Below are 23,574 nucleotides of genomic sequence, written 5' to 3'. Positions count from 1 at the left end.
CGCACGGAGCAAGGGGTAGGATCAAACTGCTGATGGTTGGGTTAGCTAGCAGCAGCCTACGTGGCACCCTTTACACCGCCAGGGGTCCTCCCAGACGTCAAGGACGGCGCTACACGCTTCAAAGCCTCCTCGGCTCTTCCTCCAAGACAATCTTCCTCTGTCCTCAAGTCTGTCTTGAAGGCAAGGGCCCCAGGAGGAGAGAGGACTTGCCCGGGGCGGTCAGAGGAGGAGCCCCGGGCAGATCCTTCTTTCTCCGTCAGTCGGCTCGCGTCGTAGCCTCCCGCTCGGGTTCGGGTTCGGGTTCGGGCTCGGATTCGGATTCGGATTCGGGCTCGGGCTCGGCCACGCCCCAAGACCGCCCGGTTAGGCCACGCCCCCAGACCGCACGGCTCGGCCACGCCCCCAGACCGCACGGCTGGGACGCGCCGCCGACTCGCCGTTCCTGAACTCCCACGCCCCGCCCCTGTGAAAACGACTCTATTACGGTTGACCGACAGAAACTGTGCCCAATGAGAAAGAAGCGGCTCCCGCCGTGGCCCTATCGGCTGCTAGAATACAAGAACGGGCACGCCCAAGTGGCCGACGCTACGCCTCCGGGGTTGCGCGTCCCCTCCGCACCTCACTTTTATCCTCGCGGAGCTGGGCGGGAGGGGTGTCCTGAGTGACCCTCGAATCAGGTAGGTCGCTGCGGGCTGGGGTGCACTTCAGCGTCGGCGGGGGCGGCGGCTGCGCCCTCCAGAGCTCGGGCGGGTCGAGGGCGGAGGCGGAAGGCCTGGAAAACAGACCGGGTGGGGCCAAGCACGTGGCCGCCGACCTGACAGGGGCGGGGTGGGGCCCGGGGCTGCGGCTCGCCTTACGCTGGCGTTCTGGGGCGTGCAGCGCGTGGCCCTGCAGTCGGTCACACAAGGGAGCAGCGTTTTCCCAAAGCCTTATGCTGGAGGCCCCACCGACCTCCGGGTGGGGGGAGGGTGTTCAAGTTTAGGTTGTGATAGCACCCCCACCGCCCGTGAGGGCTGCATAACAGCCCGCTGCGTGTTGCCGACTTGCCAGGTGCTGGGACTGTTCCCACCTCCCAGTCGTTACGGAAGCACGGGCAGTAGTGTCTGGGTCAGTTGCACAAACAGGCGTACTGAGGTTTGTCACTTGCCAAAGGTAATCCAAATGTGGGAAGCGTGGCGCCCTGCCTTGAACCATCCCCACTCTGGAATTGTGTATTGGCAAAGCAGGCAGCTTCTCCCCCTCCCCCCCCTCCGTCCCTCGTGCTCGCCAAGTCTAGGAAGCTTGGTCTCCTGGGCTGTTAGGTGCCTTCTGGTGGGTTCCCACTCCCAGCGACCAACCTTGCCGGCAAGAGAACAAGTCACTTCCCAACCCCGCCCCCTACCTCAGGCCCTGCTGTGTTAGGGCCGAGGTTGCAGCCAGTGAGTCCATGCATCTCGCTTAGGGTTTCCCTCTTTATCAGTGTCATTTAGGGATATTTCCATCTCATTCCTTGTTTCCAAAAGAGCACAGGAGGGCTCTTCCGTTCAGGAGCTAGTCGCTCCTTACCTATTTCTTCCTAAAGCAGGTTAACAAGTCCAACTCGATGCTTAACTGCTTTCTTCCATTTTTGTTTTTGTCAGTCCTGACACTATGTGAAGAAAATGCAGCTATCATCAACTAATTGGGAAAATGACATTTTGTCCATTGAGAACAAGTAAATGTGTTTTCTGGTGTGATTGGTAGGGAAGAACCACACGTAAGGGAGTTCGTGTCTGGCTCACAGTTAGTTGCCTGACAGTTCCCAGTGCCCACGGAATCAACCGTTAGCAGGTGAGGCGTCAACTGTGAGGTGGTTCCGGAAACGGTGATGGGTTTTGCCAGTATCTCCTTTCCTGGGGGACAGCCCTTTACCAGTTAAGGTTTGTCTGGAAGCTTGGGTGATAACCCAGGTGAGGCCACACTCTTGCCAAGCGGTGAGCATGAAGGAGCCATGAAGAAGCCCACACGCATACGTAAGCATGCCCACAAGCGTGTGCGTGTGTGAGCTTGCTTTCTCTTTTAGGAGCAGCAATGTATAAGGGCAGCTGGAGGAGCAGGAGAAGATGTGGGCGGAGGAGCCACCCGCAGAGCCCAGGGCGGAGGGAGCACGGCCCCAGCGAGAGGCAAGTACTCACTGGGCACCAGTTCGGGCCCCTGACGTCTTAGGGTTGTGCAGCGTATTACTCCTCACACAGTAAAGTGCACACAAATCACTGGGGGGCTCTAGCCAAAGTGCCGCTCTGGATGCTGAGGTAGGCTGAGGAGACGGCGTCCCCACCTGCTCCTAGGTAGGGCCATCGCTGCTGACCAGTGGCGAGGAGACATGGTCACATTGTTCTTTCCTCTCAGACTGACCATTATTTCTGAACACAGCACTAGCCAGAGGGTCCAAGTTGCTCCATTTGGTGGACTTTTTCTTCCCTGTAGTTTCAGCCAGAGCAACTTGCTTCCTGGAAATCTCCATTCATTCATTCATTCAGCCCAAGTCCTGGAAAAGGCTAAAAAAATAAATAAGCACACTGTGCATGTCTCTCTGTGTAATACAACTTTAATCTACTTTCAAAAGTACGCGTGGGCTGCTTCAAATGATGGCTCAGCGTGAACCTCTCTGGAAGAAAGAATAGTATTTTCCTTACGAAAACAACTTCACTTCTTTAAGATGAATGTAATGATCTATTATCAGATGTCCCTGAAAATGCAAGACCTATGAAAGCTGATGAACTATTGAAGAAAAAAAAAACCAAACAAACCAAAGGACGTGTGTATGTAATATATTATCTAGCATACATTTAAAAGTGTTTTAGAATAACATAGTAAACGGGTACCCATCACCCAGGTTAAGACAGAAAGCCTTATCTATTACCAAGGGAACCCCCAGTATCCTCCTTTGTAATCACATCCCAGAGGAATTCAAGATCTAGAATTTGCTGTTGATCATGTGTCCCTGGGTGTGGTGGGGCCATTTGCTTTTCCCATCGCCCACTTATTTTTTTGCATGAAGAAAACACAACATATTCTCAGAAAACAAGATCCACCCTATCTGCACACACTCACACGGGAGAAGACATCTCTTTTTCGTGTAAGCCTGCTCGTGTGATCCTCAGCCGTGGAAGTCTTGGCACAACTCTTACTTCACAAGCTGCCCACTCACCGAAGCAGACACATACTGGTTTCAAAGCTCTTCACCCCAGACCTCCTTTTCAAATGGACATATGGCTAGTTGTGGAGTCAGGGCAGCTGTCAAAGAACAAGATGCTTCTCTTATAACAGATGAGCCCAAACAGTAACAAAAAGCAGGTAGTGGAAGGAATCCGGGCCGTGCAATTTGGAAGTCTGGAGTTTTACCATGCTGCCTTTCCTTTGTGCATTTGGGCAAGCTGCTTCGTCCCTCTGAATCCCTCTTTCAGTACAAAACAAGGTTAGACCAGCAGCAGTGTAAGTCAGCCATAATGCACGGAAACCCTCAGCAGTTAGCCTGGCAATGAGTAGGACCTCCGTGCACAGTTGGTCTGAGTACGTGCAGACAAGAGAGAGAATCTGTTGAAATGGAGGCCAGTCTCCACACGTGCTCCACATTGTAAAAAGATCAGAACAGCGCCGAACATTGGTCTCTTTGGTAAGGAGCACCATGGGTGGCCTTTCAGTCCAGGCCTCCCCACCAGACTACACGGTGTAGCCAAATCCGAGCCCTCGGCAAGAGGCCAGCTCGGCCTGAAGAGAGCCCGTGGAAAGAATGGAGGAGCAGTCCTCGGACTAGGAGCACAGACGTCTATGATGACACGACGCGGGTCTCCTGCTGGTGGTCACAGAGCAGCTGCATCAGGAAGCACGGGGAGGAAATGTCCCCTGCAGTGGTGCACCACATTAGTGTTTCTAGAAGGATGCAGAAGGGCTCTTGCTCCTTCCACCTGCTCTTACTGTTGGCGTGTGTGCTTGCGTTCATCTGACAGATCTTTGGCTTTACCACCATACTGTACGTTCTGTAATTGCCAAAGAAGCCACTTGACTTGGCAAATCGAGTGTTTTAACCTTAGCTCTCCCTCCCAGTATTCCTGAGCTCTTTGCCTCCATTCCCTGAACCCCAGTTTCTCCATCTGTAAGGTAGAGTAGCGAAGTAATTACACTATTGTGTGCTGCTGAATCAAACAAAGAATGACATTTCTCTGGTTTTTTGACCGCTGTTAGCTAGCAAGTGAACCTTGCTGGCAAAATCTCATTGACAAAGTTTCTGGTCTCATTTCACCTGGAAAATTCCAAAGATCTCATTAAAAGGCTGCCGTGTATGGCGATGAGAGGAAATTACTGTGTTGTACATTCAGTAGAGATGATGCTGAAGGAAGAAGTTTCACTGAGGGCACTGGTGAAAACAAGATTCCAGGGATTGATGGATTACCAATTGAGATCTCTTCAATGAACCAATGCAACAGGCAGCGTTCATTCCTCTCTGGTCATAAATTTGGAAGATGACTATCCGACCTACTGACTAGAAGAGATCCGTACTTGTGTCCCTTCCAAAGAAAGAGCATCCAGCGAAGTGCAGAAGTTAAGCAATATCATTAATATCGCATGTAAGTGTTTGTTGTTGAAGGTAGTTTAAAGATGGTCGCAGTGGTACCTTGCCAGGGAACTGCCAGGCATTTAAGCCGGATTCAAAAAAGGATGTGGAACTAGGGAGATGATTGCTGGTATCAGATGAACATTGACGGAAAGCAGAGAATTCCAGAAAGATGTGTACCTGTTTGGATTATCCAAAGGCATTCATCTGTGTGGATCATAACAAATTATGCGGAATATTGTTGAAGAACAGGAATTCCAGAACATTTAGTGGTGCTCATGCAGAGCCTGTGCACAACCAAAGGAAGTTGTTTGAATAGAATGTGGGGACACTGCGCTTTAAAACCAGAAAAGCATGTGTCACGGTTGCAACCTTTCACCACATTTCTTCAAACTGTATGCTGAGCAAGTATGCGAGCACCTGGACTGTAAGGAGAATGTGGCATCAGGATCGGAGAAAGACTCGTGAACAACTTGCTATGTGCACATGACACAGCCCTGCTTACCGAACGCGAAGAAGACTTGGACGCACTTACTGATGAAGATCATCAAAAACTATGGTCTTCGGGATGGGTTACACTTCAACGTAAAACAAAACTCCTCTCAACTGGACCAGTAAGCAGTATCCTGATACATGGAGAAGTGTTTTAAGTTGTCAAGGATTTTGTTCTACTTGGATCCACAATCAACACTCGTGAAACCAACAAGCAAAAAACCAAATGACATATTTTATTTGGCAAATCTGTTGCAAAAGATGTCTTTAAAATGTAAAAAGCAAAGATGTCACTTTTAGAATTAAGAGGCTCTTGACCTAAACCACGGTATTTTCAACTACGTCATCATATGTATGCAAAAAGTAGACAACGAATAAGGCAGGCCAAAGAAGACTTGATGTCTGAATTGTGGTGTTGGTGAAGAATACTGAATATATCATGGACTTCCAAGAGATCAAACAGCTTCGTCTTGGAGGATGCACAGCCAGAATGCTCCTTAGGACATGTTATCAGGAGGGACTAGTCCCTGGAGAAGGACATCATGGTTGGGAAAGTTGAGGGTCAGCGACAAAGAGAAGACCCTCAGCAAGATGGACTGACCCAGTGACTGCACCAGTAGAATCAAAACGTCCCAGGGATCGTGAGGTTGGGGCAGGACCGGGCAGTGTTTCAGTCTGCTGTACACAAGGTCACTGTGAATTGGAACGATCTCATTGTCACCAAACAGCACAATGTTCTCCTAGCATAATAGAAAACACGAGGTTCAGACCCTTCCCTGACTTCGCTATATTTACAGTAGGTGAACTCTCAATGAAGAGAGGAGCCTTCCAAGGGCATGACTAGGAACTCGAGTCCCTTGCTAAACTTACCATGACTGTGTGTGTCCACAGGCTTAATGAGGGGATACCACAAAGCCCACAGGATTCTGGCCCCAGGGATGACGAGTCCCCGTCAACCTCTTCCAACACAGCTGGAAATTCCTCTGTGCCAGGTAATGCCGCGTGCTGCTTGGAACCACCCGCCTTGTCACCTGGCTCTGTCTGCTCTCACTGCAGTACTTGTTGGGGTATCTCGGTATGGCTTTGCCTCTGTCTGGATCCACTTCATGTGTGGCTTGGAAGACCTTGCAGGAGCAACTTGAGACGCTAAAGGAAAGGGCTGGGGGTGTTTCCCCAGGGTTGGATTTAGCCCAGGATTTCCAAAAAGCAGCTCAAACTCAACTGCCATGGCGGCGATCCCAACCCATAGTGACCCTGTAGAGCAGGGTAGACCTGCAGCCGTGGGAGCCCTTCACTATAACACTTTTTTTTAAATCATTTTATTGGGGGCTCCTATAACTCCAATCATAATCCATACATCCACCCATTATGTCAAGAACATTAATACATTTGTTTCCATCAACATATTCCTTTTTTTTAATTAGGGAGGGGCTCATACAACTCATCACAATCCATTCATATATCAATTGTGTAAAGCACATTTGTACATTCATTGCCCTCATCATTCTCAAAACATTTGCTCTCCACTTAAGCCCCTGGCATCAGGTCCTCATTTTTCCCCTCCCTCCCCACTCCTCCCTCTCTCTTGAACCCTTTATAATTTATAAATTATTATTTTGTCATATCTTGCCCTGTCCGACATCTCCCTTCACCCACTTTTCTGTTGTCCATCCCCCAGGGAGGAGGTCACATATAGATCCTTATAATCGGTTCCCCCTTTCCAACCCACTCTCCCTCTATCCTCCCAGTATTGCCATTCACTACTGGTCCTGAAGGGATCCTCTGTTCTAGATTCCCTGTGTTTCCAGTTCCTGTCTGTACCAGTGTACATCCTCTGGTCTAGCCAGACTTGCAAAGAACAAAAAATCATATTGTGTGCTCACCTCCATGATATAATCACTGAAGACAAAGCGGGTGCATAAGCAAATGTGGTGAAGAAAGCTGATGGTGCCCGGCTATCAAAAGATATAGCATCTGGGGTCTTAAAGGCTTGAAGGTAAACAAATGGCCATCTAGCTCAGAAGCAACAAAGCCCACATGGAAGAAGCACAACAGCCAGTGAGATTCACAAGGTGTCGAAGGAAGCAGGTATCAGGCATCATCAGAACAAAAAATCTTACTATAGTGAATGAGTGGGGGAGTGCACAGTGGAGACCCAAAGCCCATTTGTAGGCCACTGGAGATCGCCTTACAGAAGGGTCTCAGAGAGGAAACGAGCCAGTCAGGGTGCTATGTAGCAACCATGAAAAATACAACTTTCCTCTAGTTCCTAAATGCTTCCCCACACCCCCACCCCCACCCCTGTCCCACTATCATGATTCCAATTCTACCTTGCAAGTCTGGCTAGGCCATCAACATTTTCAAAACATTTTCTTTCTACTTGAACCCTTGGTATCAACCCTTCATTTTTTCCCCCTCCCTCATGAGCCCTTGATAATTTATGAATTACTATTTTTTCATGTCTTACACTGACCAATGTCTCCCTTCATCCACTTTTCTGTTGTCCGCCCTCCAGGGAGGGGGTTATAAGTAGATCATTGTGATTGGTTCCCCCTTTCTCCCCCTACCTTCCCTTTCCCTTTCCCCTCCTGGTATCACTACTCAAATTATTGGTCCTGAGGGGTTTATCTGTCCTGGATTCTCTGTGTTTCCAGCTTGTATCTGTACCTGTGTACACGCGCTGGTCTAGCCAGATTTGTAGGGTAGAATTGGGGTCATGATAGTGGGGTTGGGGGAAGCATTAAAGAACTAGAGGAAAATTGTATGTTTCATTGGTGCTATACTGTACCCCAAGTGGCTCGTCTCCTCCCTGAGACCCTTCTGTAAGGGATGTCCACTTGTCTACAGATGGACTTTGGGTCTCCACTCTGCACTCCCCCCATTCACAATGATATGATTTTTTGTTCTGGGTCTTTGATGTCTGATACCTGATCCCATTGACACTCCATGATCACACAGGCAGGTGTGCTTCTTCCATGTGGGCTTTGTTGCTTCTCAGTTCGATGGCCGCTTGTTTATCTGTTACTCTTCACGGGTAGAATGCATCATCTCTTCCTCTGAGAGGCTGGTGGTTTCAAACTACCGACCTTGTGGTTAGCAACACAGTGCATGACCCCTTATGCCACCAAGGCGTCCTGTGATCCAGGATGGTCATGGATGACCCCAACCTTCCTCCTCTTCAGAAAGGACAGGCAGCTGGTGGGAAGGGGGTGGGTTATGGGCCAGCCAGCCAGGCTCCTCACTCAGGGTCTTTCTGGTGTTTTCCTCACACTTTTCTCCTGACGTGAATTTTTATTTCTGTTGACCAAAGAGCTGCCTGGGTTTTACTTTGACCCCGACAAGAAGCGCTACTTTCGTTTGCTCCCGGGCCATAACAACTGCAACCCGCTCACGATGGAGAGCATCCAGCAAAAGGAGATGGAGAAGAGGAGGCAGCAGCTCATGGAAGAGGACAAGCAGAAGGTTGGGACCACGCTCCCGGGGCCGTGCTGCCCCCTCCCCTCCTGCCAACAGTCCCGCCGCTGGTGCACTTAGGGCACCGTGCGCTCAAGGGCATGTGGCTCCTGGTAGAGCCGCCAGAATGTTCCCTGGTGGAACCCTGGTGGAGGCCATAGGAACAAGCAAGGAGTCCCCTCCACCCACTTCGGTGGGGGTTTCCTGAGCTTCATCTGTAGCTCCAACATTTTGTCCTTTCCTGGGGGAAGCGTGGGAAGCAGTAAGGTATAATTTCCAGAGGTACGGCTTGGATGTGAGGGCCTCCTGGGTCTCTTCAGCGTCCCACGGACAGTCTGTGAGACAGGTTGAGGTGTGAGGGCATTGTGTGGCTCTAGGGCAGTGAACAGAAAGCCTGCTGGGATCAGCATAGGGAAGAGAACAAACATGATGGAGACCCGAGAGCCCTTTCCCAGGCCAGCTCCCATGGAGAAACGGTGCCTGGGGCTGGGGTCAGGGTGAGGGAATTTTGTCAAAGGTGTGTGGAGTAGACTCCCTGACTCTCATATACTTCATGTCCAAGAGATCATCTGATTTTGTTTCTTATTAATGACAGTATTTATGTGTCTAACCTCTGTCATACTCTGAGCCGATTACTTTTCCCAGGCTGCCGGGGGAGACACCCACACTGTCTAAGAACCGTCTCAGAGCCACTTCTTTTCCAGTGTGTTGGGTAACCAACTGGGGAGGCACAGGGAAAGGAGTGTAAAGGGCAGGCAAGACGCCATGGCACAGAGAGCGAGGGCGGAGAGGGCCCCTTCACGTGGCAAAGAGGATGAGGAAGGGCACCAACAGACAGACAAGCCCTGTGGCCGCCAAGAGGGCAGCGCCCAGAGTGGCTGGCATAGAGGAACTGCTGCTTCAGAAAAGGGCTCCTGGCACAACTGACGATGAGGCTCCCGAACACAGCCCCAACCCCAGCTCCAGCGCCCGCCATGCCAACTTTGGCAGCCCCGGCCCCGGGCACATGTCGGCTGTGTCAGTGCCCCTTGCATGGGGCTGGCTTGGTAGCTGCGAGAAGGGATCCGTGAGAACAGGCAGCGTGGGGCCATCCACCTGCTGAAGCGCTCACCTGTCGATGACTCTGCACCCGTGCAGGCAGTGGTTGGCTCGGCAGCTAGGCGGTGCTCCCGACCAGGTGGAGGCGAAGGTGGCACGGGTGTGCATTTTAGGAGCTGAGGCAAGGTGGCAGGAGAGCGGTTCCTAGTGCAGAGCAGACAGGCGGGAGGGGTGAGACCAGGGTTGACCAGGGTTTTTTTATGCATGTAATTTCTGTCAGCCTAGCACCAGTTTCCTCACTGCATCCAGAGAGCTAATGGAAACCTTCTCCCTTATCCCATGATATAAGTAGATCTTCACTGAGTTTGTTTGTTTCTGCTTTTCAATCAGAAAGTAGCCAGAGTGGGATGTAACGCGTTGTCCTTGCTACGTAAACGACAGCTGGGCTTCCTCAAGGACCCCACTTATTCCCGGTAAGATAGCTCTCTGTGTGTTCCTCCTCCTCCTCCCCTGCCGCTGTTTCTTAGTTCCTTGGGTCAGGAGGCCACCGGGATTGACCAAGTCTGTCCCGTGAGGGTGCTTCACACATGAGGGGCTGCCACTCGCTCCTGCTGCTTGAATTGACCGGAGAGCAAGCCTTTCCTCGTGGGGTGAGGGAGGCAGACTTCAGCAGGAGGCCAGGGAGATGGGAAGCCGACCACACACACTGCTAACTCTGTTACTCATAGTCCACCTGGGTTTCGTAGACAGCCCTCCAGCTCCCACGAGGGGGTAACCTCCTCCCCTCCCCATTCTGAGGGACTGCCCTTCCCCTCCCCAAATGGGACTTTACATAGACGTGTGTGTGTGTGTGTGTGTGTGTACACCAAATGTTAATAGCGAAGTCCTTGGCATCTCTGCCATTACGCTGACGAACATGTTGAGATCGGTTGGTATTTCCCACCAATTTCTGGAAAAGGAAACAGGTTCAGAAGAGAGGGGTGGCTGGCCCCAGGTGCAGCTAGCTGGGTCTGCTTGGCTCCCATGTCTGACAGCAGCCAGCCCGTGTTCTGCGCCCCCACCCCCACCCCTGACATATTGGCGGCAGCGAAGAGCCGAGGGTGAGGTGGATGAGAAGGAGCAGTGCCCCTTCAGGCCACACAGAGGATGCTGCTCAGGACACGGTGCCCTTCGGTCTCCCTCCCGAGAGGGAAATGCACTGCTGGTCCTTCACCCAGAAACCTGCCGAGGGAGCTGTCAGCCGGAAGAGGGGTGGGGCAATCGGGGGCAGCTGCAGCCCATGGCTTTTCTCATTAGTCAGGGTCCTTTAGCATGTGTCTGATTTCTCTCACACGCTTCATTCATCGCACGAGCGAGAGTGGTCCCAGGTGATGCAAAGCCCCACCCCTTCTAGTTCCATCTCTTCAGTTCTGTGACCAAGTCACCGATTTCTTTGTTTTCATTTTCCCAAGACGTATATGGTAAAGCTCAAACTCAGATTAAGTGGTATAGTCTTCATTCTGTTGCTGGAAGGGAGTATGGAGACAGCCAACTAGGAGAGGTGGCCTTTGATTCTACCCTTTCCCACCACTGCATCTTCTCCATGGATATCTCCTGACATGGGGTCCATGCCCCTGGCCTCTCTGTCTCCTGTCTCCCCCTGCAGTCTAGCCCATGAGCTGCGAGTGAGCTGCATGCAGAAGGGGAAGGTCCACGTTCAGAGCTCAGACCCCTCTGCTTTGGCAAGCGACCAGTTCAACCTCATCCTGGTGAGTAGGAGGGAGGGACTGTGGCTGCAACGAGCCACGGTGGCCATGCCCACACGGCCTGGCGGGTCTGGTCTGTGTTCACTTTTGTCAAGCCAGGATTTGTAGGCAGGCACCAAATGCCATGAAAGCAGGTGGCACCGTCTTAGTTTTATAGTTTTAACAGGCCCCTGCTGCTGGCCTGGGGGCAGATAAGTGAGCTGGTAGAGCGGGCTGTGCTGTGACCACTGTTGGGGTCCCCACTTGATACCACTTTATATTAGAGGCCTGGCCCCACCACCCACTGGCCAAGGCCCATCTCCGAGTATGTTTTCCTCAAGTGTGTGGGGTACTGAGCTGGGAAGGCTCCCTTGCCCACGGAGGCAGGAATGAGCTGAAGCCCCACGGCGCCCTCAGAGCCACAGCCCAAGAAGCAGGGCTTGCAGCCCCTTGTCCAGCCCTGGGCCCGCCCTGGTAGCACACCTTATTGCTTCATGTGCAGGGAGCAAGTCTTCCTGTGCCTCTGTGTTCTCGCAAGTGGGGATCCAGCAGCCATCTCCATGAGCCAGGCGGCCCAGTCAGTGCTGGCAGAGGGCTGGAGGATCTCCTGTAATCAAAAGGAGCTAGGCCTCTCCTCGTGACTCAGAACCCGGGGTGGGGGCACGTGACCACCCCTCAGTCATCCGAATGGGCATCTGGACTCTTCCCGACCAGGTTCTGGGTCACGGAAATCTGCCAACTCCCGGGTCAGGCCCCCTCACTGCAGTTCTTGTCTAACTTGTTAGACCAGGCAGGGAGTGGCTTGGTTTAGAGTGGACTGGGGGGTGCGGGTATGTTGGGCTGTCTTCCACCATCCTTCAGCGACAAGCCCCATGGGGAACATGTGTGGAACACACAGGACAGGAGAGATGGGCACTGGCTCGCAGGGTCTTAGGCCGCCTGCCTGGCTCAGCCCGCAAGGTCCCCTGCTCTCCCCTCTGCTCCTTCAGGCCAGTACCAACAGAGACCGAGTCTTCACAGTCATTGACATCAAGGCTGGCGGCTCCAAGTACAGCATCATCAATCTCAGCTGTCTGCAAATCCCATCCCTCACCGTGAGGATGTATGAAAACCTGTACTTCACCAACCGCAAGGTACACTCCCCCCCACACCCCTGCCTCTTCAGCCCGGCAGCCCACTCTGCTGTGGGGTCCACGTACACTACAGGTCAAGAAGTGGGGACCCAAACGCAGAGGAGAGGAGAAAGCTGTGGGAAGAAGGCCAGGTGTGGCCTCCACGCTTCCCCAGGGGCCAGATTGGTTTCGATTTCCTGGAAACCCATCATGGGAGAGTAAGAGCTTCAGGAATTGCTTGTCTTGGAGCAGTGCCCCTGGACCCTTCCCTCGAGAATGATCACAGGTTGGTCCAAATGACCCCGTGCCAGGTTCCGGGATGCGGTCAGCCTGGACACTCGAGTCTTTCTCTGACCTCCAGAAGAATGCCTCAGCCAGCCAGACTGTGACAGGCACTGCAGCTGGCTGGGGGGTGTCTACATAAATACTTGTATAAGGCGCTCACCGCCCAGGGAGCCCCTGTGAATTGCAATGGGGTGATGACTGCACCCCTGGCTTTGTTGAGTCAGGACAGGAGCTACAGGTTGAAGATGGTTTGGGGTGAAGAACAATACGCTCATCTTCTCCTGAAGATGCAGAAGAATTTTCATTGTAAGAGAATTCAGCTCCCCACCCCCAGCCCACGCTCTGGGTTGCATCTCACTCTGGGCCCCATGCTGAGGAGGCCTGGGAGTTACTTGCTCTCTCGTTCCTCCAGGACTAGGGTGGCAGGGCGGGGAAGCCCCCAGTCCATTTGTGAGAAGAGCTCCTGTGGGGAGACAGACTCCCACAGAGGCGGCAGTTCTACTCTGTCGGCTAAGTCAGAAGCCACTCGATGGCAGCCAGTTTGGTTTGGGTTTCACACCTGCCACAGTGTTCTGGTGCTGCTATTATAAGAACAGAAAGGTGCTCTAACAGTTCTAGGAGGCGGAAAGCCCAAATTCAGGGTGCTAGCTACCAGGGGTGGTTTTCTTGCTTTCGGCTCTGAGAAGGTCATTCTTACCAGTTTTTCCCTAGGTCTCTCAGTTGCTCTGCCCAGGGACCCTGAGTCCAGAGGATACACCCTGCTTCTGCCTCTTATTTCTTGACTATAGGGGGTCGCTCTGATCTCTGCTTGTTTAGTCCCTTCTATATATCAAGAGATCGACTCAAAGTACAGCCTAATTCTGCCTCATTAACACAGCTGTCTCGAATCCTGCCTCAGTACGATCAGAGGTGAGGATTTACATGGGAGAATCACCTCAGGCCACAAAACCGGGGACGGTTAAGTCCTATCAAGACCTTGGCCTAGCCAGGCTGACACATATTTTGGGGGCACACAATTCAATCCACAACTATGGCACCAGAAGATTTTTTTAATTACATTGTTATTGGCACCTTTTTAATTAAATTTTATCAACATATCATACAATTCAATAAAAGAATTGTAAAATCATTACCATAATCAATTTTAGAACATTTCCCCTGGCCCTGCTCTGCTTTACACCTTCCCACCCCCCCACCCACCCCCCCGCCCCTGCCATGGTTAAATCACCTTAAAAAAAAAAAAGCTTTGTTTTAACTGTGTCCTTCCTCCCCAGGTGAACTGTGTGTGCTGGGCCTCACTAAACCACCTGGATTCCCACATTCTGTATCCTTTGGTGAGCGAAGAAAGCTGGTGAGCGGGCACATCGTGATACAGACATGGGCATTGGGGGGTGTGTGGCACGGTGGGAGCTGGCACGGGTTAAGTGCCAGAATGTGACTGAACCGCTGGGCACACACGGCTCACTCTCTCAGAAAGGGCAGCAACCCCGGGATAGCAGTCAGGTCCCACAGAGGCCGTTTTCCTAGGAGTGGCGTTACTGTCTGTGGGCAGGCACTGTGTTCCAAGATCAGAACCTAGGAACTCTGCCCCTAAGCCCACCCACCTTACCACTGTGTCTTATGGCTCCATCTCGGGTCACCAGGCCGGAGTGAGGGTGTGTCAGCTAAGGCCTAAGGCAGAAAGGAGCATGACCATGGGAAGGAGCCACAGGTCCTGCCAAGGCAGAACCAGAAGAGCCGCGAGTCGCAGTAGTGGCCCTGAGGGGTGCGGGAACCTTCCTACAGAAGTCTGAGGGCAGGGACCAGAGGAGATTGGACAGAGGTATGGGGCCACCTTTGACAGAGAGCAGCCAAGGACTCTTGCTAGTTGCACTGCAGGGTCAGGATGGCCGGAGCTTTCCCTCCCCACCCCCCCGAGAGCCGTGGGGACCCTGAACAATTGCAGAGGACAACTGTCCATCCTACGCTTCAGAGATACCGCTTGACCCAACATCAAATCGAAGCCCGGTGCTGCCCCGGGCTCCTTTCCCTTAGTGAATGGGGTCCAGAAGCAGGTGTCCACACTGCAAATACCGACCCCTTCAGGAGTTGTTGCTTGGGGCCGGCTTGACCGGACCGCAGTGGTGGGCCAGGAGTGACCGGGAGGTGAGCACTGGGCAGAGTCTGAGCATGCTGCATTCACCCTGGGCCTCCACAGCCACTGACAGCGGGGCTGAAGCCGTTTCCCAGGGCTGGGTTCCAGAGGATCGCTGGAGACCTGGTCTGTATTGCACAGAGGCCGCACACAAAACTCTGTGGATGCTGTCAATTCAAAATCGCATGTGGCTTTTGTTGCCCAGGTGTCTGTGGGAATGGGGCTACCCGTTACTGGGATGGTCTGACCTGAGGAGAGAAGCGAGAATCCTCACTCCTTTTGGATGCTCCGAGAGTGAAATGGTATGTTGTGTTCTCATGTTTTCTTCAGGAGAGGGTAAAGCCCATCTACTGGGCCATGAGTCTTCTGGTGTAGCTGAGTCACCTTGCCCTCTGGTGGTCATTTCGTCATCTTCCGACCTCCGTGCACCGATGGGGTCTGCAAAAATTCACAGAATTGTCGCCCTTTACAGAAATGGCTTCTTCAGAGCAAGGGATACTCTGCACACCCCACCCCACCCAAGAGCGGTGGGAGGTTATACTGAGTCCGTCCTGTTCGCTCTTCCTGCCTGCCGGCTTAGCCCGGGCCTGGAGGGACTGGGGCCAGGGAGTTGGCCCCATGAGCACAGTGAGGTTATGACCTGAGTCTCGGTCACAGAAACCAACAGTACACTGGGCACGGACTTTCTCCTCAGACCCTCGTCCTCCAAATATGGAGACAGAAGAGGTGGATTTAGAAAGGACATGAGCTGCACATGGATGCTGCTTACCACCCAAGGCAGTGTGACAGATCTGATTTCTCCACCATGGCTGGTCAGGCTTTGGCATTTTCCAGGGAGGTCTATGTGCAGTCAATTCGCCAACATCTATTCAGCGTGTACAGGTCCTGTGCAGGGGTGGAGACTAGCAGACCAACAGGTCATCCGTCCCACACCACGGTACCAAGAAGGGTGGCTAGCACGGGGAGGAGGGACAGGCAGGGAGTCTAAGGGCACTCGGCAGGGTTAATTCCTCAGGGATGCGCCTCGAGATGTGGGCTGCCGGGGCCTGGCAAGGGAAGGGCCCCTGGCAGGAGGCTGCCGGGACAGCCCACGAGCCTTGATGAGAACTTGAAGGACCACAGCAGGAGTGGCGAGGGAGGCATGAATTGTGATGGAAGGCGTCCACAGAGGCAACGAGGCAGCTGTGTCCATGGTGAGATGAGGGTAGAGACCCCCTTTAGAGAAGCTTCCCAAAGTGGACAACGCTGCCCACCCACCTTGGGCTGAGACAGATAATCCCGGAGGGCGGCAAAAACAAGTGTCCACGCTTTGGGCTCGTCAGAAGAGCCCAGCCCTGTCCGGGAAGGATGGCATGCTGGGGAAAGTAGAGGGGCAGTGAAAGTGAGGACAAACCTCAGGAGACAATTGACACCCCGACTTCAAGAAGGGGCTGCAGCCCAGGGACAGCTGTGATGAGGGCGCTGGCCCGGGCAGTGTTTCTGTGTGTGGGTCGGACCCGATTGGGCGACAACTGCCGGCAATAGCGGCAGCTGCTTTATCCTGGATCACGGGTGGTAGGGCACACGTTTTGAGTGACCAGGGGGCGCACGGAGCCCTTCCCCCACCCTGTAAAGGGGGTGGCAGGCCAGATAAGTTTGGGAGCCAATGCCCTACCGCAGTGGTCCTCAACCTGTGTCATGACCCCTTTGGGAGTCGCACAACCCTTTCCCAGGGGTTACCCGATTCATAACAGTAGCAAAATGACAGTTACGAAGTAGCAACGAAAAAAAATGTTATGGTTAGGGGGTCACCACAACATGAACTGTATGAAAGGGTCGCAGCATTGGGAAGGTGGAGCACCACTGGTCTAGACGATTAGGTGGATGCCACTCTGTGTGTGTGTGCGTGTGCGCGTGCGCGACAAACAGGCACTGTCCTTTCTATTGTTGATGAGAAATATGTGTCCTGTGTTTTGCATGGCCTAGAGGACACCCCATTTCTGAGTAGTGGTTTTCTCTGGGTGAGAGAGCAGAGAGTTGGATCAGGGGCACTGGGTGGTGGGGGGCGGGGTAGGGGTGCTTTCCCACGCTGGATACCAGCTTTCCCTTTTAAAAAGCCTCCGAAGCCAAGGGTCCGGGTGTGCGCATGTGGTAAGCCTGCTGGTGGCTGTGCGTCCGCCCAACGGTGCCAGGGTTGTCCTCTGAAGAGACCCAGGCCCAGCCTCCCTTCTCCCTCCCAGAGGAGCAGCTGTGTCTTACTGCCCTTGACATGTTGCCCAGGCTGTGCCGCCGGGGAATCGCCAAGACTCCGGGCTGCGCCACTCTGCTGCCGGCATCGCTCTTCTCCCACAGCCAGCCAGGTACAAGACCCTCCAAGCCAGGGCAGCCAGCAGCCTACACGCGTGGGCGTCGTGGGTGACTGGAGAGGAACGCGGGCACTACAGACCGGCGGAGCCCAGGCTGGGCTTCGCTGCATGGGGACTTCTGTAGAGGTGTCTGGGCGAGGACCTAGGAGTCCAGCCCAGGATTCCCACTAGAAGGGGGATACCCCCAGTGGGCCCTTTGAGCAGCCAGAGCAGAGTTACCGGGTGTTGAGATCAAAACGTGAGTGAGCAAAACATTGGCTGGACTGCCTGTTGTGGGGGCGTTCAGAAAATGAGACTGAGGGCCAGACACCTCAAGGGCACCTGCATTCTGTCTGGCCAAAGGACTTCTCCTTGCTAGCAGCATGTGGGGTCTGCAGTCTTCTAGAGAATTCAGACTAGGGAGTCGGGCTTCCGGTTAGCCTGCATGAACCCCCGCCCTGCGCCTCTCTGCCCTGAGTGGACGCCATCACTTCATGTTATTGAGGCATGCCACACTTAGCCAGTGCCTGCAGTTTGTCTTACCACCCACTCGGGGCAAGAGAGACTGTGGTTACCTTTTTTCAAAGGAGGAAACTAAGGCAGAGTCAAGGTCAGCAGGTGCCTTCCAAAACCCAGCGCTGCAGTGTTAGGAGGCAGAGAGAGCCTTTGGGTTGGGGCAGGGTTCGTAATGGGGAGGGCCCAAGAGCAGGGGTCCTGGAATACTCTATTTCTTAATGTAGCTATATTTTGTGATCATCCATTAAACTGTAGGATTTTTAAGTATTATGTACATCATTTTTAAAAGTTTATATATTTACTTATTTGCTGAGGTGTGACTAGTAGATAGAACTGGACTCAAAGAGCCTTTATTTTCACCACCACACCACCCTGACACAGTTAGTGCCCGTCATGTTCTCACGTGAGTCAGGAAGTGCCTGGGGTTCCCACTTAGATGCCCACTTTGAGTCAGGCGCCCGGGGCTGATCTCGCACCATCACAAAACCCAGAGTGGAGCCAAGTTGTAGACTCTTCTCCACAGAGGCTTGTGGGGTTTCCCAAGCCTGGCGGCCTGGAGGGAGGTGCTCCTGACTATCAGCGCAGCCCCAAGGCACCTTCTCTATGCACTTTAGCAACTGCAGACCAGCCTGACATGCTCTGCAGCTTCCGGATCCCCAGTGCCTGGTCCTGTGCGTGGTCCCTGAACGTCCAAGCAAATAACTGCTTCAGCACAGGTGAGCGAGCGTGGCCACCTCCCCGGGCCCCCAGAGGAAGGTGCTCAAGGACCTCAAGCCCCACCAGCCTGCAGTCCCGCACCCCCCACCCCCAGCCTGCGAGGACCACTGGCCTCGCTGGCTCACCTCTGTCTCCCTCAGGCCTGTCTCGGCAGGTCCTGCTGACCAACGTGGTGACGGGACACCGGCAGTTATTCAGGACCTGCAGTGACGTCCTGGCCCAGCAGTTTGCTGTCCTGGTGGGTTGGCTGTGGAGTGGGAAGGCTAAGTAGAAACGAGCCCGCTGTAGGGTAGCTTGCCGCCCTTCCCTTTACAGGGGAGCCCAGGGGCCGGGAGAGATGAGTGGGCAGCTTTGTCTGATGAGGCCAGGGGCCACGCTGGGTTTGGAGCACCTTCCTGTGTAAATGAACTTTTAGCAATTCTTACACCCCGGACTAGCCTGCTGAACCCGTAATGGGGCAGAATGCCCAAACTTGGGTCCCCGTGCTGGCACGTACTATTTACTCACAGCTGTTGGGTTCCACTTTTACAAGCCCATGCGTCAAAGCAGAAAATGTTAGCCTTCTTTCAAAACATGGAGACCGTCTTTGTGCAGGAAGGAGTCAGTCGGCTGGCAGTTTGTCCCAGTGTCTGTCGCTTTTCCTCTCTCTGGAGCCCTCCTCCCTTTTCATCAACCGGCCTCTCACAAAGGGCCATGGAGGGCACGAGGTGCCCGTGGTTGGTTAGGCTTGAGAATTCAGCCCAAGCTGCCAACGGGTCAGCTCCCAGGACCTGGGGAGACAAAGGGGCTAGTATCCTATCCTGGGGACTCATCTGCCCTTCCGACTGTCGACACCCAAACCTTGACAAGCCCATCTCCGCCTGCACTCTCTGCAGCGCTAGGCTAGGGAAGGTGAGGACGCATGCATGTGTCCATGGACAGCAGTAGTCAGAACCAGGCACCAAGCAGTCCCTCCTTCCACAGGCCCCCTTGCTGTTTAATGGCTGCCGCTCCGGGGAGATCTTTGCCATTGACCTGCGTTCTCAAAGCCGGGGCAAGGGCTGGAAGACCCTGAGCATGGCCCATGACTCGGCAGTGACTTCCATGCAAATCCTCCAGCAAGAACAGTGCCTCATAGCATCAGATATGGCTGGCAAGGTAGGCGGGGGGGCAGGGGGTGCTGGAATCGGGACTGCGGCCTGGTACAAGAGGCTACTCAGATGGGACCTTTGCACCAAGACACCAGGCAGAGAGGTATCTGGAGACAGAGGAAGCTTCCATGCTTTCCACCAACCTGAGCTCTGGCAGAAAGGAAGAGAGGGTTCGCGGGTTGCGGGCTTCAGGGCCCAGGCGCTTGCGGGCGAGATCTTCCCAACCTGAAGAGATTTCCGAGGAGCAGCTGGCCCTCCCTGGCTAGCCTTCTCTGCACACCAGCTGGGCCCTCCCTAACCACTGGTGTGTGTCTCCCCCAGATCAAGCTGTGGGACCTGAGGACCACCAAATGTTTAAGGCAGTTTGAAGGCCATGTGAACGAGTATGCCCAGCTGCCCCTGCACGTGCACGAGGAAGAAGGCCTGCTGATGGCAGGTAACTGGGGAGGAAATGCCATCCCAACCAACACTGCCCCGAGTGACCCCGGCACCTTACATAGCAGGTGCCCCCAAGGAAAAGACACTTGCTGCGTAAAAATTAGGACGGAGCAAAAGGGAGTGTGCACAGTTGGGGACAGGGTACAAGGAGGACAATGGACTGGACACTAGGGAACAAAGCTTAAACACCCACCAGTCAGCCCTTCGTGTCGTCGTCCCTCCTCCCCCCTCCCCCCCACCCCCCCACCCCCGTCAGCAGAAACAGGCCCCTTGTTGGATGAAATAAGACCTAGGAGGCAGGGGACCTGGGTTTGGGGTTTCAGTTTCCTAGGTCAACGTTCACTGCGGCCCCTTATCCCACAGATGTCTTGGCTAAAACCTTGAGCTTCCTCTTTGTCTACTCCCATTTCCACCAGACGATGCTGAGGAAAGAAATGTAAATGCATTATAAAGCACTGCTGGTTCCTCAGATCCACGCCTGTAAGCAGGAATGGAGCATGCCAGCCACTCAGCCTTCTTGCAGGGAGTTCACGTCGATGGCAGAATGTGCTTCCAGACGGTTACCTCTTCTGGTATCCCAGAAGACCAGTGTTTTTAACTGAGGGGAACCATGAGTTAGGGTTATGCTTTGCAATACTCCCATCACAGCCAAACCAGACACACTGCCATAGAGTCAGTGCTGACTCATAGCGCCTCTACAGGACAGGGTAGAATTGCCCCTTGTGCCATTTCCCAGACCATCACTCTGGCAGGAGTAGAAAGCCCCGTCTTTTTCCAGGGGGGTGGCTGATGTTTTCAAACTGCTGACCTTGCAGATTGAAACCAAATGAGTTACCACTCCGCCACCAGGTGCACTTACCTCCATGAAGCCTTTGAGTGGCACGTCTGAGTGCTGGGTCATAGAGAAGAGCTAAGGCTTGAGGCCAGTGCAGGGCGGCCAGCTGCAGCAGCCCTCTCAGACCCGCACCTGCAGGCGCCCTTGTTATTGCCTCCTTCGCTGTCAGTGGCCTGGGAGCCACTCGGGGTCAGAATCACGAAGGTGAACATCCGTCAATACCCTAGGTCTGTTCTCTTACCTTCTGGGGGGCTCCAGCCACATGCCAAGGACTTTCAAAATGATTCCGGAAAAGTGGAATTAAGATAACGGGATTTTCCCACAAATGTTTTGAAGCCCCCTTGCCCATCATGTGCCTGGCCTACCGTCACCAGAAGTGTAGGTGTCAGTCCTCAGAGAGGTATGCCCTGCAAACTAACTGGGCTCGTGAACTGAACCACACTTGCTATCATGACTTCTGGGAATCCACCCCTATGATCTGAACCAGGTGAGCTGAGCTCTCCTGATGAGCCCTTGGTACCAAGAGATGCAGAACCCTTGTTGGCCAGGACGACTGCTGAACCAGCTGAGGTGTCGCACCTGGCCAGTGTGCCTTACCCCTTATGAACCCTGTGACTGGCTGTGGTTGCAGGGCAGGGCGTCTCTTGAACCATGTGGGGCTCTTTAAGTAAGTACATGGGACTCAAAATGGAAGAAGGTTTAAAGGATATTACTCACTGTGATTTGTTTGTAAAACATACATGACTCTCAACTAATTTTTCAGTTGTGAGGGACAGGATTAGCCGTCTCGTTTGCCGACTCCTGCTGTAGGGAACCAGGCAACTCATGATTTTAAGAATGGCTTATCAGTAGTAATCACTTCTACACAGGGGTTGTTAGTCTGGTGCCCATAAAACCATTGGCAGGTCTTAGGTATCCTGGGAAACCACGCATTACCCACAAGTGTTTCTGTGCGCTGTCGCTGACCTGCCACATCCTCTCTCTTGCTTGCTTAGTGGGCCAGGACTGCTACACGAGAATCTGGAGCCTCCGGGACGCCCAGCTGCTCAGGACCATCCCCTCCCCTTACCCTACCTCCAAGGAGGACATCCCCAGCGTGGCCTTCTCCTCTCGGCTTGGGGGCTCCCGGGGAGGGCCTGGGCTGCTGATGGCTGTCCGACAGGACCTCTACTGTTTCTGCTACAACTGAATCCAAGAGACTGCATGGGGTTGGCTGTGGAAGGTGACCAGCATCCGTTCCACTTGTTTCTAGCCCAGGCCTTTGAAGCAGGCACCCCGTGTGCACCTCCGACCACACAGCGAGCTGTAGGAGGGAGGGAGGGAGGCAGGCAGGCGCTGTGTTCTTCAGTTAGCTACAGTAATTAAGGGCTCAGAGAGTCAAAGTCCTTTTCATAAAAGGTACCTATTTCAACTCCCAACAAAAAGACTTTGGAGGAGAGTAGCTATTTGCCTCTTGTTTCACTAAAGTTACTTTTGAGAAGCCTAGCTCTGAGACTGGCTGCACCGCGTTCATTAGGTTCCTCCGGGAAGACAGCCCTGGCCTGTGTCTGTGGAACAGGAACTCTGCAGAGTTCAGGCTGGAGGTTCCACCGGGAAGACAGCCCTGGCCTGTGTCTGTGGAACAGGAACTCTGCAGAGTTCAGGCTGGAGGTTCGACCCGGGAACACAGCCCTGGCCTGTGTCTGTGGAACAGGAACTCTGCAGAGTTCAGGCTGGAGGTTCCACCGGGAAGACAGCCCTGGCCTGTGTCTGTGGAACAGGAACTCTGCAGAGTTCAGGCTGGAGGTTCGACCCAGGAAGACAGCCCTGGCCTGTGTCTGTGGAACAGGAACTCTGCAGAGTTCAGGCTGGAGTTTGGAGTCCGTGAGCTTGGCCTTCCAGAACCAGTTCACTCTGGGTTGCAGAACCCCCTGGGATTCTCCTCCTAGTATTGTGTTGGGCATTCTTGGAAGACAGATTAATCTTTTCTAAGTAATCAGCTCGCTGCCGTTGTGCCAATTCCAACTTCTAGCCACCTCACGGGAAAAAGTAGAGCTGCCCCTGTGGGTTCTGAGGCTCTCTTTACAGGGGCAGAAAGCCTCATCTTTCTCCCAAGCAGTAGCTGCTACATTCCAACTCCTGGCCTTGCTAGCAGGTTTCAAACAGGCCTTTGGTGAAGCACTTTCCAAAACATCTGTTCTTATTACAGTGCTTTCTGGGAACTTCAGATTCAAGGGCCTAGGAGCCCTGGTGGCACAGTGGTTACGTGTTGGGCTGTGATCCCCAAGCAATTCCAAACCACCAGCGGCTCTGAAGGAGAAAGGTGGACCTTGCGAACTTTCTACTCTCTTGAGTTATCTCAGAAACTCAACAGGGGCAGTGCCACCCTGTCTTGTAGGGTCGCTGTGAGTCAGTTGACTCAATGGCAGTGAGTTGTTGCGTCTGAAAGAAAATTGCATTGATTTTTTTGTAACCTAAGGGAAACCATTTTTGAGACATTCACATGCAATGCTGAATGATCCTGCTTTTTTCTGTCAAACAATAAACTAGAACCATGCTGTGGTGTGTGGCTCTTGTTCATGATTCAGGAGAATGTGATGCTTGAGCTGCATCTAGCAGCAAACCAGTTGGAGGAAGTCTCCTGGGATCTTGGGCCACACTGAGCCCAGCTCCAATGGCCCTCATCAGTGATTGGGTTGACTCCTTGGCCTTGGCTGCTAGGCAGGTTCAGGCAATGGGACAGTTTTGTGGGGGTGAGGGGGGTAGAGTCCTCTGGCCCCCCTCCCCGTGGCTGTGCTCCTTGACCTAGCAGGACAGCTCTCAA

At 53.4% G+C, this 23,574-nt stretch overlaps 1 protein-coding gene across 2 annotated transcripts; it reads left to right on the top strand.

Moving 5' to 3' along the window:
- Nucleotides 1-549: 549 nt before the first annotated feature.
- Nucleotides 550-23,308, top strand: DCAF4 (DDB1 and CUL4 associated factor 4). Of its 2 annotated transcripts, none has more exons than XM_075530825.1 (14): nucleotides 550-677; nucleotides 2,042-2,141; nucleotides 5,957-6,057; nucleotides 8,376-8,527; nucleotides 9,947-10,029; nucleotides 11,202-11,304; nucleotides 12,270-12,413; nucleotides 13,952-14,001; nucleotides 17,071-17,150; nucleotides 18,266-18,367; nucleotides 18,509-18,606; nucleotides 19,332-19,505; nucleotides 19,820-19,934; nucleotides 21,767-23,308. In XM_075530825.1, exons 2-14 carry the CDS (start codon nucleotides 2,050-2,052, stop codon nucleotides 21,958-21,960), a joined length of 1,488 nt encoding a protein of 495 aa, XP_075386940.1. In that variant the 5' UTR covers nucleotides 550-677; nucleotides 2,042-2,049; the 3' UTR covers nucleotides 21,961-23,308. The 2 variants fall into 2 exon arrangements, with proteins under 2 accessions (XP_075386940.1, XP_075386939.1); XM_075530824.1 differs by lacking the exon at nucleotides 550-677 and adding an exon at nucleotides 1,622-1,809.
- Nucleotides 23,309-23,574: the final 266 nt, after the last annotated feature.

Source organism: Tenrec ecaudatus, chromosome 14 (assembly GCF_050624435.1).
Source record: "Tenrec ecaudatus isolate mTenEca1 chromosome 14, mTenEca1.hap1, whole genome shotgun sequence".
Classification (NCBI taxonomy): domain Eukaryota; kingdom Metazoa; phylum Chordata; class Mammalia; order Afrosoricida; family Tenrecidae; genus Tenrec; species Tenrec ecaudatus.
The sequence above is the reverse complement of the archived record's forward strand: the minus strand, read 5'-3'. Positions and strand labels throughout refer to the sequence as shown.